This window comes from Schistocerca cancellata, chromosome 3, assembly GCF_023864275.1.
Source record: "Schistocerca cancellata isolate TAMUIC-IGC-003103 chromosome 3, iqSchCanc2.1, whole genome shotgun sequence".
NCBI lineage: Eukaryota > Metazoa > Arthropoda > Insecta > Orthoptera > Acrididae > Schistocerca > Schistocerca cancellata.
The window spans coordinates 863,624,143-863,638,066 of record NC_064628.1 but is presented as its reverse complement, the minus strand read 5'-3'; the positions used below and the strand labels follow the sequence as shown (position 1 = coordinate 863,638,066).

The window sequence follows — 13,924 nt, the reverse complement described above, 5'->3', positions numbered from 1 at the left end:
CTACAACAGACAGATGTCAAGGATACTGGACAGTAGCTTTGTATATCACAGCTGCTACCCTTCTTGTAGATGGATGTCACCTGAACTTTTTTCCAAATACTGGGCATTGTTTTTTGTTTGGTGGTGGTGGTGGTGGTGGTGGGGGGGGGGGGGGGTAGGTTGTGTGTGTATCTATGACAGATTGTAGTTAAAAGAGAAGCTAACTTGGCTGCAAATTTGGTTTAAAATATGACAGGGATTCCACCAGTCTCCTGCTTTGTTCATTTGTAGGAGTTTCAGCTGTTTTGCAAAGCCACTGATTCTAATATCTACATCACTCATCTTTGCGGTGGTGCAACTATTACATTGGGACAATATCCATGGATTACCCTTTGTAAACAAACATTTGAAAACATGAGTGCAGCATTTCTACTTTTGCTTTGCTACCCTCAATTTCAGTTCCTGTCTTGTCCATGAAATGTCTGGGCACCAAGTTTGCTGCAAACATCCTGGCCTCTTGTGTGATTTTTCTGGATCACCATTCCAACCCTCATACAATAAGATACCTGCAGCAGTTATTGCAAACAGTTCATTGAAAACACTTTGAACATTAGCGTTTGGGCTCCATTAAAGCCATCTCGTCAGACGGCACTTAGAAGATGATGAGACCTTAGTCAGACAGATCACTCAGTGGATGTGACAGCTGTCACAAGAATTACTTGCTGCAGGCTTTCAAGACATTGTCAAACAATGGGATCAGTCTGACATTAACATCCTAGTACACACACTAGAGAAAAATTCTATCTACCAGAAGTGTGCCTTGTAATGTTGAAAGTCTTATGAAGATCTCTCAATTGGTAAAAAGAGTGTCTCAGTGTTCACATCTCTGTGAGGGGACTGCCAAGTGGGAGGAGACCATCAGAAAAAGCCTGAAAAACCAGCAAATGGGTAACATTCTACGAGTCTGAGTACAGAATGTTTGGTCTGATTGTGTTATGGAAGCCACTAAATCTGGAAAGAGATATGCAAATGCTTGATTTTGATAATAATGTGAATCAATTGAGTGCAATAGAAAGACTATAAGGAATTTTGCTCATATGAATATATCTAACTACAGCAGCAGAAAATGTTATAACAGGAGCACAATTTGTTACGGATAGGAAGATACAGCAGAGTATATTACTATGAACAATCAGTAATAGGATAATGCATATCAGCACTGACAGCAAAGCAACACCAATACAAGACAGTTCACGCCCACATGCCGACAGTACAACCAGAAGACAAAGAGATAGAGTATAAGGATACTGAATGAGTAACTCGATACCTAAAGGAAAATTAAAGTCTAATAATCATGGGGGATTGTAACATTAGAGTTAGGGAAAGAAGAGAATAATATAAGCTTGTTATTACAAAAGGAGAAGTGAGTTCTACAATAAAGGTGACCTAACAAAAATTAATAATACTGTTCACTAATCACAAGTGGTGGTGGTATACATGGAAAAAGCATGGACACACCAGAAGTTACTGACTGGATTGAATCACCACAAGAGCTTCTAAATTAAAATACTGGGTTATATGTAAGAGTGGTGATGAAAATTAGGGATCTGCTAGATGGCAATCAGTTTGACTTCAGAAAAAGGGGCCACAGAAGCACTTATAATGTTTAACTTGATAAGACAGACAGAAATCCAGTCACTTTTATAGGATAAGCCAGCTTAGAAAAAATGATACAAGACATTCGAAATTTTTCTGACAATAGTTTAAAGCTATAGGGAAAGATGGGTAATGCACAATAGTACAAGAACCAAGAGAAAACAACAAGAATGTAAGACCAGGAGAGGAGTACTCTGATTAAAAAAAACCGCAACTTGAGGCTCATTCCATTAATGGAATTATCACTCGGTATCAAACCAGACATTCTTTGCTCAGATAACAAAAAAACAGCTTTTCCTTTACTTAAAAAACTGCTTTTAATTTTTTCCTTGTGTGTTATCTAGAATATTATACAATTAATTTAATAATTTTCTAACTGCTGCCAGTCACATGTAGCAACAAATCTCTTATAAAGTTATTGTAGCTTGCAGTACATCCTAAGATTTATTTGTTTATTCTTTATCTATCCACTGATTGATTAATTTTATTGCAACAGTGGTGCGAGTTTTTGCTTTAGTAATTATATGGACCATGAAGCAATCTAGACGAATCCCTAGCAAACATCTGTTGGGTGAGATGTAGCTTGAGTACCACATACACTTGAAGCCAAAGTGGCATGGTGTTACATTGCTAAGATATATTAAATATGATATATGCAAAATGCTTGACTGAGAAAGTGCTTAGGACAGTAGTCATGAGGTGGTCTATTATCGAATAATAATTTATACTGTGAATGTTCAAAATCCAAGGCAGACTCGTGTCAGCGAACAGGGGGCACTCGAGCTATGAATGTCAATGTACTTTGGTTGAATCCAGAATTAATGTCGCACAGTCACCAGGATAAACTATGAGTGAAGTTCAGAATCTGTGTTTCTGTAAATAATACGAATGCCCAACACTAACAAAATTTTCAGGTAAATCACAAAGCCTATCTTCTGTAGACATCAGTGAAAGCTTAGACAAAAATTCTAATGCTAGTTGCATATACAAAGAGAGGTGTGTGTGCGTGCTGTGTTCTGAGCATTAAAAATTTACTTTGATAGCACTTCTGCCTTTAGACTGTTGTGTTTACTATAACCACTTTCCTTTGGTGTATTTCCCCCTTGGACTGAAAATGTCCCGGCTCACACTAATGGACACCAATGACAGCACTTATTAAAAAATACAGTATCGGCACAGTCAATTATGCGATACTGAATTTTCAATAATGATACTGTCTTATTTAATAGCTCTCGTTCTTTTGGAAACAGATTCATATGGACCCCTGCGACGCCAATACCTGAATAACCAATATCTTGTGCAATTAAAGCCAAGTTAATTGCCTTCGATTTCAAAATTTGAGGGAGAAGAGCAAAATACAAGGGAAATGAATTGTGCTTTGATCTGTTGCTCTAAATGAATATTTTTCCCACCTCTTTTTCAAGGACTTACAGTACCCAAATTAAGTTCACACCATATCAACAATGCAATGGTCATAATTTCCTTTTTTTTTAATAAAAAGTTCCACTGATACATTTTTTTTTACACAAATTAATGGCAAAAATACATTTTATTAAAATTACAAATCATTTGAAAAGGGGAAGCAATAAACAGAAGTCACAAGTTAATGCAGGAGTCTTTTTAAAAATCTAAGTACCAATTAAGCCAGTTATAATGTTTCTGTTGAAACACAGTCAGCAAGTCAGCCACAGACTGACAAGATATTAATTTTTACTAAATCCATATATTTAGTCAACTTAAATTGCACATTTCTTGATCACTACACATTTATTTTTGAAATGCACTAACTTATAACATTACAGTGAAGCTTTAGATTTAATGGACATAATTTATCAGTTTCAAGTGAAAAACAATATTTTTGAATTGAAATCTTCATTACATTCCATTAAAAACAGTGCACAATTTTGTTGGCAACCCTGCACATGTGTATGTTGTGTAATGGAAGCACAATGTGCGTCCTAAATAATAAATGATGCCATGAGTAGTAAAGCTTATTGCAGGTTCTCAGTACAAATAAATCACACAAACAGCACAGTTAAACATTTACCATTTACACATTCCAGCTCATAAATAATTCCACGGGTACACACATGCAGCAATATGTCAACTTCTCAATAATAAATTAATAAAACAATTTCGAATTTCATCGTGCATTTTATAGTAAGACACCTGTAAGTCTTCAACGCATAAACAATTTATTTTACATCTGATCAAACAAAATATATATAAATCAATGATGTATTTCTAGATATACATCACGCATTCCATGTAAAAACGCATAAGAAAATTACAGCACAACTCAGCCATACATTTCTTTTTAGAAAATAAAAAATGTATTGCATAACATTCTGCATAAAGCACACCGGAAGGTTCTCAACAAAGATACAGCTTCAAGATCATAGGGTTTATATACAGTAAATCCTTCCCCGGGACAACCAAGAAAGGTTATTTGCACAATAAATTAAGAACATATCACAAACTATATGAGATTACACTAATAACATAAATAAAGCACAATAATCACTAATACCTCATAGCTAAAGTATTGCAATGTAATGTATCCCACAACCCAGTTGTGAAGATAGTATGTAGACTTTGATGTAATTACCTAAAATACTAACACAAACCAAAATATTGCATAGCTGTATGCACACCAACAGCACAACCAACTAGTGGGTCATTAAAACATCTAATTAAAAATGGGAAGATTTCATCATCTGCTCCAATGGGCCTTATTAATGTACCAGCAGCAATGCAGCTTGTAACAATTGATGAAAATAGATGCTGATGATTTCCTTAATAGTTGTTCGCTCACAAGACTAGACCTTTTTAAGAATATCTGCATATTAATTACGTTTAACAAGACCTGTAATAAACAACAGGTCTTTCTTGACTGAATGAAATTAGTTCACTGACTAAATTTAATCCTAAGCATTTCAGTAACATGTGATCTCAAATATTCCAAATATAACTGACTGACACATGAAATTTGTTTCCTTCTGTTAAAAAGTTTCAAACAACCCATCATTGAGGAAATCATTACAAATGAAAATAAAGGACAAAAATTAACAATTTGAGCTATAAACAATTTCCTCATGGCCTGTTGCTTAAAATGGCTTGTTTTAGACAGTATTAACTGAATTCCTGAACGTGAAAATTTCAGGTAACAACAACTGTCTGATGATGGTATCTGTTATACACTTTGTAAAAGATGATTAAAGGGGAATGGTCTGAAAAGTTTGATAGATTCCATGGACTCTGCAGATACAACAACAGTGTGATTATGACAACCCCAATATACTTCTTAAACATAACATTACAATACTTGAGAACAGTATACTGGTTTATCTCAAAGATAGTAATGTTGGCCATTACTGAGATCACTTTTCTGAAATATACAACAAGAAATTAATTCTAAATTTTAACTGCATATATGAAAGTGTGTCAGAAATAAAGTCCAAAGCTGCTCAGAATAATAAATAACAATTAGTCTGATAAATAACACTCTGAAGGAAAAAAAAAACACTTTAAATAAATATATTACCAAATCATAAATAAATACTATTTTGTATAATCTTATAACAGTACTGAATAAAATAAAGTTGTTTGTCAAGAATTTACAGCAATGGTGTTTTGATAGACCTAGAAACAGAAGTGCGCATTCACAAACATATCTATAAGTTTTGTTCATCAAATGGTATATTACAAATTATGCGCATGGAACTGGCTTAAGATGTTTTTCTCACAGTTGGAATGTACATACAAAGAAAATATTTCTGGAGTTCAAATCTATGACAAACTGGTGAATTACTGAATGGCTTATATCTCCAAAACTGCTGCAAAAGCTTTTAGGTACACTTCTGTGAGGGACATAATAAAAAGATAGTACTATTGGCCCAAACCAGGAGACAGATGCAAAGTAACACAAACTTTAGCTGCACAACATATTGCATTCCACAATACCTATCCCCAGTCACAACTTAGCCCTTACAGAAGTGCTTATCAAAGCTTAGCATACATCTAAGCCAGCCTTCTGTTCCAGATGTAGCCAGCTACCCACAAATGGGAGCTAATAAATAGTTCTCTGCAGCTTACTTGGACATTCTTATGAATGCCATGCTGAACCAAAGTGAGGCTTGTGGAATTTCAATCCATCCCTATACTAAATGTTTTTCTAAGAAGTAGGAATAATAAATTTTTGTGTAGCTGAAAAAAAAAAAAAAAATGCAGATGACTGCATCATCTACTGAGAATAGTATTGCTGTGTGGCTGCTATACTGATCTAAAATTACACCTACAGTTAATGAATTAATTTGCTTTTTTCTGCTTAAAAAAGCCAGGAACAAAATGGGAACATCTTTTATTACACAACTGCCCTCTCCTAACACTTAAAGAACTTGGTAGTACAGGAATATAAAATGAAGTGGGGCTGTCAGCACTAACGACAAATGCACAAATGCCAAGAATCTCAAACAGCGTGGCCACTGCATTAAAAAAAAAAAAAAAAACCATGTTAATCATACAAGTTTTAATAATTACAGCTATGACAAAGAACAAGCTGAAGTCACATTTTAAATGCACTTTTAATTTTATGGATACCGACTAGTTTGGAACTTTTGTCTTTATCTTCAAACTGACAGCTTTCATAATGAGGAATGTGTAAATGTTAAATTAGTTTTTGAAACTCCATGAAGCATGTTACAATCAGCTGAAAACTGTGGCTTCAAGAGATTTAAAATATCACTATTTACATGTTTGCATATAAAATCTATAGGCACATCCTCGTCACAAAGGAAAGAATTGATGGATCACTTGGGTGACATATTGCATTAAATAAAATGCAGCATAATATACATGGCAAGATATTTTTATAGTCTTCTACAGCTGTAGTGCAAACATTCCCACTTCAAATTTGCACACAATCCCATTACAGCTCTTTTCCCTACTCTTTGGTTGCACGAAAGCCACAAAAAAAGCATAGCTGTAAATTGACACTGCATAAATATTACAGAAATACTAATCAACCAATTTTTTTTTTAAAAAAAGAATGTCATTTTGCTAATACTTTCCCATTTATACTGCACAGTACAGCATTAGTTCATGTTGTACACCAATGAAACCACAACACCAGCAACCTATGCACCAGGAACAATGTGTTTCATGATTTGCTTACAGCCAACTTGCTGCTTTGATTCTTGCAGCATCATGAATAACAAAACAAATGTACAACGTGAACCGATTTATGCTCATCAATGAAACTGGTGAACAAAGAAATAAAATGCTGATGACCTCTTCTTTTACATAAGCACCGAAGAATTAAAGAAGTACTGGTTACTTGTTACAACATTTGCGTATTACATATTTCGGTGATTGATACTGTCCATTAATATTATTGAGTCATGTCAGGAATTAATTAAATCCTAATTTTCTTCTACAGCACCACAATGATTAGCTGTTCAGCTCTCATTCATTTCTGTAACAAATTAAAGAAAATACTTACAAAACAGTAAAAAATATGAAAACACTAGAATGTTACATGAAAGAATGGGACAGAACTACTGGCCAGTACTTCCATAGGCAGCAAATTTTCACTACTGCCGATACACACATAGAAAAGTATGAAAGAACAAACAGCTTTAGTTGCAAAACTGGATTTTTATTTTATTTATCCTCCACTGACGTATTTCGCCTTATGCAAGGCATCTTCACATTTGCTGGCAAAATATGGTGTTAAGCACATAGGACATCACGTGTACACATGCCCCAGCAGGAAACCATCATGGACAGAATTTGAGAAACATTGTGCAGTGTCTGATACAGAAGATGTTAAATACACGGCAAACCATGCCTAAAGCACATGAAAGCCACAGCATGTAGCTGCTCTCGTCAATTAAAAAGGCCTCATGCAGTGTTCTTGTCAGATATGTGGTGCTGTCCACAGGCACTAAAACATGTTTAAACCTAAATATAATGGAAAATCCAGGTTGGAATAACAACAACATTGAAAAGGATAGTTACTACTCACCATATAGTTCAGATGCTGAGTTGCAGATGGCCACAACTAAAAGACTGTCAAATAAAGCTTTTGGCCAAATAGTCCTTCATCAGAATAGACAACACACACGCACGCATGTGCGCAAACGCAACACTCACACTCTCTCTCTCTCTCTCTCTCTCTCTCTCTCTCTCACACACACACACACACACACACACACACACACACACACGACCACAGTCTCCGGCCATGTCAGAGACTATGGTCTTTGTGTGTGTGTGTGTGTGTGTGTGTGTGTGTGTGTGTGTGTGTGTATGTGTGTGTGCGCGCGTGTGTGTGGCAAACCAGTAGTCGTTATCGCAGGAAGGAGGCAAAAGACAAAGCCTGGAAATCCTAAGTGTAACTAAAATAATAAAAAAACAGAGATAAAAACCCAGAAAAAGACAGCACAGACAAGGCATTAGAAGATCATTCAAGACAAGGCATTAAAACCAAGAAATGAATAAGAATAGAGAGAATATGAGGGTGGTTTGAAAAGCTCTCGGAATCACTACGAGAGGACAGTGCTAGCGCAACGAATTGCTCACGTAATATTCACTGGACTGTTGCCTGTAAACATGTGCCACGTCAGTCCTCTCGGAAGAGAGCTGTGGCAGTGATGTGGCTCTGTTGCTGTTCCCGTGTAGTGATTTGCGAAAATGGGGAGGGGGGAGGGGGGAATTGAGCAGCGATTAAGTAGTGTGTTGGACCGAGACTCTAATTTGGGACCTTTGCCTTTCGTGGGCAAGTGCTCTACGAACTGAGCTACCCAAGCACGACCCATCCTCACAGCTTCAATTCTGCCAGTGCCTCGTCTCCTACCTTCCAAACTTCACAGAAGCTCTTCTGCGAAGCTTCTGTGAAGTTTGGAAGGTAGCAGACGAGGTACTGGCAGAATTGAAGCTGTGAGGACGGGTCATGAGTCGTGCTCGGGTAGCTGAATGGGTAGAGCACTTGCCCGCGAAAGGTTAAGGTCCCGCGTTCGAGTCTCAGTCAGACAGACAGTTTTAATCTGCCAGGAAGTTTCATATCAGCGCATGTTCCACTGTAGAGTGAAAAATCTCTTTCTAGTGATTACGTACTTCATAAAGAAAGGTATGAAAGCGAAGAACATTCGTGCCGATTTCCAGAATACACTGGGGGACTTTGCTCCTTCACATTCAACTGTTGGCAAGTGGACAAATGACAAATGGTTGGGAGAGCTTAAATGATGATCCGCACACTGGTAGGCCAAGATGTGTCACTACTCCAGAAATCATTGCAAAAGTGCCCAAAATAGTCACGGAGGAGTGCCGATTAAAAAGTGCATCAAATTGCTCATGCTTGCCAGATGTCATCTGAAAGCGGTTATCACAGTTTAACTGAAGAATCATTTCACGATGGGATCAAGGCACTAGAACATCGTTGGACCAAGTGCATTAATCTACAAGAAGACTATATTGGAAAATAAAGTTTCAGTGAGGCAAGTTATTTTTTTATTCCATTCCGAGAATGTTTCAAACCACCCTTGTAGAAAGGTGGAAAGGGTAGAGGCCAGGCTCTGCCACCAAGCAAGGGCTGCCAAGGGTCCTCGAGGGGGTGGGGGGCAGCAGGGGAGGGATGCCCCACCAACCTCTCAGGCGGTCAATGACACCAAAAAGCCATACCTTGAAGGGATGGATAGCAACCACCTTTGCGGGCAAAACGTATCGGCAGATCAGCCACTTTGGCATTGTCTGCTAGCATCACAGGGCCTGTTTGGGCAAAAGCTTTGTCTGGCAGTCTTCTAGTTGTGCCTATCTGCAACTCAGCATCTCCACTATATGGTGAGTAGAAACTGTCCTTTTCAATATTCTCATTATTCAAGCCTACATAGATGTACCACATAGTAAATACATAGGAGGTGCAGTTCCTCACGCTACCAGCTGTGTGATGGCAACACTGAAATTTCTGTTTCCTGGAGAGAAGTACTGGCTCTCTAAATTTTATATATATTACAAAGATATTTGGCATGAAATGGCTATGCAAAAAAACATAAACCTTTTCTGTTGATGGCAAATATTAAAAACTTATGACTACCAAAGGCATACATCAGTATCATTCTGCATAATTTGACAAGCCATTTACAGTTGAATTATATGTCATTATTACAGTTTCACTTTAGACAACATGATATTGAAATGGAGGATAATTTAATGTAGAAACAGCAACATCTCATTCATTTTCATTCATCATTCAAATAAATATTTTTAACAATACATCTGTAAAATTAGTCTGACACAAGAGAAATTATATTATGTGCATTTCAAATCAGGTTATCATCATATTAATGTGCAAATGAATTATGCCTCTAACTGTGCTCTTGTTGTTGTGGTCTTCAATCCCAAGTCTGGTTTGATGCAGCTCTCCATGCTACTCTATCCTGTGCAAGCTTCTTCATCTCCCAGTACCTACTGCAACCTACATCCATCTGAATCTGCTTAGTGTATTCATTTCTTGGTCTCCCTCTACGATTTTTACCCTCCACGCTGCCCTCCAGTACAAAATTGGTGATCCCTTTATCCCTCAGAACATGTCCTACCAACCGATCCCTTCTTGTCAAGTTGTGCCACAAACTCCTCTTCTCCCCAATCCTATTCAATACTTCCTCATTAGTTACGTGAATTACCCATCTAATCTTCAGCATTCTTCTGTAGCACCACACTTCTAAAGCTTCTATTCTCTTCTTGTCTAAACTATTTATCGTCCACGTTTCACTTCCATACATGGCTACACCTCATACAAATACATTCAGAAACGACTTCCTGACATTTAAATCTATACTCTATGTTAACAAATTTCTCTTCTTCAGAAACGCTTTCCTTGCCATTGCCAGTCTACATTTTATATCCTCTCTACTTCGACCATCATCAGTTATTTTGCTCCCCAAATAGCAAAACTCCTTTACTACTTTAAGTATCTCATTTCCTAATCTAATTCCCTCAGCATCACCTGACTTAATTCGACTACACTCCATTATCCTCATTTTGCTTTTGTTGATGTTCATCTTATACCCCCCTTTCAATACACTGTCCATTCCGTTCAACTGCTCTTCCAAGTCCTTTGCTGTCTCTGACAGAATTACAATGTCATCGTCGAACCTCAAAGTCTTTATTCCTTCTCCATGTATTTTAATACCTACTCCAAACTTTTCTTTTGTTTCCTTTATTGCTTGCTGTGCTCTTACCAGCTATCTATCTGGTGAATGGCCATTGCCAAGAACTTTGGTCAAGACCACAGAGCTGACTATCCAGTGGCAGAACATGCTGTTTAATACAACATGCTCAATTACAATGCTGCTTCATAGCCTGTGCTATATGGGTGCTCCTTCTCAACAACAGCTTCACTTAACTACGTATCTGGGAGTTGTCCTTGCAACACGTCTTTCGTTCCCGTAACTTTCGTGGCCCCAGTTGCAACTAGCTCCCTGCTCCACACTCACCTCAACACTCCCAAAGGAAATTAACTTCACTCACCCTGCAAACACAGCATTTTCCCTGCAGTCTCCCCTTCCTCTGTTTTGTTACCCCTTCCCAACTCACTCCTCGGAGTCATTGGCATGACTGATGCCCATGTTGCATTCCAATTCTGAGCATCTACTGCCTTTCTCACCCACATTCCCATCTCTCATACTTTTTGCCTCCCGCCAAGCCACCCTTCTCCAACCCCCTCTCTCCTCCTTGACTCCTTTTTTCTTTCTGACAACCCCAGCGAAGTTGCAAAACTGTGTTGCCAGCACAGTATATTCAGCCAACACAATATAGCGAAGAGTGTGTGTGTGTGTGTGTGTGTGTGTGTGTGTGTGTGTGTGTGTGGCGGCATATGGGCGCGCACGTGTGCATTGAAAATGGTAGTTTTCAGGTCATCTTAAATTTTCAGTCTTGTCTATTTGTCTTTCGAGAACTCAACACCTCAACTAATTGATGAGTTGTTACCTTTGCTTCTAATTTATGTAGTGACACTCAAGAGTCTCATTAGGAAATTAACAATGTCTCAGAGCACCAAATATTATGTACTTACTGCAGTATGTTTGTAAGTATAAAATCAAAATCCTTAACACTTTCTATTAACCTGCAATGATTATTATGTACATGATGCACACCATTTTACTGACCACTTTAAAACATCTGATTTTGTGTTATCAAAGTTGTTTTTTAAGGTCTTACTGCATGGATATATCCGTCTCTATTAGGCAGGTCTGCAGTTTACATAATGTGTTCCACATCAAGAAATGATGTCCTGGGACTTCTGAGTGAATAAAAGTTTCTGTGACTTCTGAGTGAAGAAAAGTTTCCACCTCAGACAGATGCTGCTCTGCTGAACAAGAGAGAAGGTGGTAGGGATGGGGAGAGGGAAGGGGGAAGGGGATGATGACAGGATTGGACAGGTGGCGAAGGAGGGAAAGAACAGAATGTCAAATACTCACCTCTGTAGCCACCAGCCATAACTGCTTTCTTCTTGCGCATCTCATCGTCATTAATAAGTCTTGTAAGTGGTGAACCCTGTACAACACCGCCTCCTCGAATAGCAGCTGGGTTACCACTAAGATGTGTATGATGCTGACCAGCACGAATTGGTTTTGCTGTAATAATGGAAATATTCTATATTACCATACAGGCATAAAAAAATTAATAAGTTCTACAGCGAATTTAAATGCTTTCAAAAGAACCACTGTTCAGGATTAATTAGTCTGAACATAAATTTCCTCACATTTCTTATAAATACACAAGTAGTTATACTGCTACAGGCACATTCCTTTAATGTGAGTCTGTTGATATAACAATGCTCTTAATATTTTATTTATTCTTCAAAATGAACAAATACATAAACAATCCAGCGCACTACAGAAGATGCAAGTGTTTGTGTTTTGTGGAACATATTCATATTTTTGTTCTTAAACACTGAACACCATTTACTTCGTTTTTAATGCACTCCAATGGGTTGCTCATACAGCACAACAAGGAGTATTAACTTTCTAAACACAAAGTTAAGGAAAGGCTTGATACAATCCATGAGTAAAGAAAGTACATGGCATCGTATAATCCAACAAGCCTGTGCGGCATTTTCTACATCAGTATGTGAAAATATAAGATCTGATAAAATGACATGACAAATGAAAAATTAAGTAAGAAATCCGAGTGAGTGAAGCTGTCATGTGTGTTCCTAACACCAATGGAAACGGTCACAAGAAATCAATTATGATGTACATAATTTATCATTTAGCTTCCATATTTATTTCCACCAGTTATGCATCAACCAAGATATATGAACATTCAAATGAGACATACCAATCTGGGCACTGGGTCCGCGTCTCGCCAAGTTCTTCTGACGAACGGCTTCCTTTATACGGTCAACCTCATACTGGTACCTCTTGCGGTCCTTCATAGCACCTTCCTTAGCATCCTTCAGCGCAGATTCTAGTGCCTGCAAGTAATTAATTTATTAAGATTACTCCCACCAGCTACTAAGCGAAGCTGCAATGTCTGCATAGTCATTAAAGTACATTGAGCAACAATACTTTATAACAAATAATTTTCTTCATGGATTTATAAAATTTGTGAAAACATTGTTTAGGTATACAGTCATTCAAACCCCATAAACGGAAAGCTGATGAGGAAAAGAGACTGGATGACAATCCCTGGAAAGAAACACATCTATGAAATTTCTTACTGCAGATGACGATCTGTTGTCCTAAATTTCACAAATATAAAATGTTTCTAAAAAAAACAGCAGAAGAAGCAGAGGTCACTCTTTCGGCAACTGAAGCCATTTTCATAATACTGTTACACTATCGTGTCATATATTCTGAGTTAACTGAAATTTAGTCATGTCAGAGGGTTTGAAATGAATAAAAAAAACTATTTAATATGTTTGATGGTCTGTATCTCTATCAATATATATCAATTAAGTGGTCAGAAATTACCTCAATTACTGAAGCTAATGAAACAGTCTTCTAATCAATTAAAAAACCTTAAATTAAGAAGACTCAAACAAACTTCATTTACCTGCAGGACTGTATTTACTTAAAGTTGTTCCATTACATAGAGGTTAAGGGAAGACAGTGGACCAGTTACTTTGTAAATATAAGGAAGAGCCGCAATATTCCAAGGAACTATTTAACACGATGTGGCTAGCCGACTATCAGATGAATTAAAGCTAAATGACAGAACCACAATGTTGGCATTAATTTTATTCAACATAACAGTTTCCCTTCATAAGGAACAAACAATATAAAAA

The 13,924-nt window shown here is 37.3% G+C and overlaps 1 protein-coding gene across 1 annotated transcript in view; it reads right to left on the bottom strand.

Moving 5' to 3' along the window:
* Nucleotides 1-3,110: 3,110 nt before the first annotated feature.
* Nucleotides 3,111-13,924, bottom strand: part of LOC126175917 (kinesin heavy chain) — a 90,240-nt gene continuing 79,426 nt past the window's right edge. The window contains exons 17-19 of the mRNA XM_049922987.1: nucleotides 12,976-13,111; nucleotides 12,114-12,269; nucleotides 3,111-7,108 (exon numbers count right to left, since the gene is read on the bottom strand). Of these exons, the coding sequence (XP_049778944.1) occupies nucleotides 7,092-7,108; nucleotides 12,114-12,269; nucleotides 12,976-13,111 (309 nt within the window). The 3' untranslated portion in view covers nucleotides 3,111-7,091. The remainder of the gene's footprint in view (nucleotides 7,109-12,113; nucleotides 12,270-12,975; nucleotides 13,112-13,924) is intronic.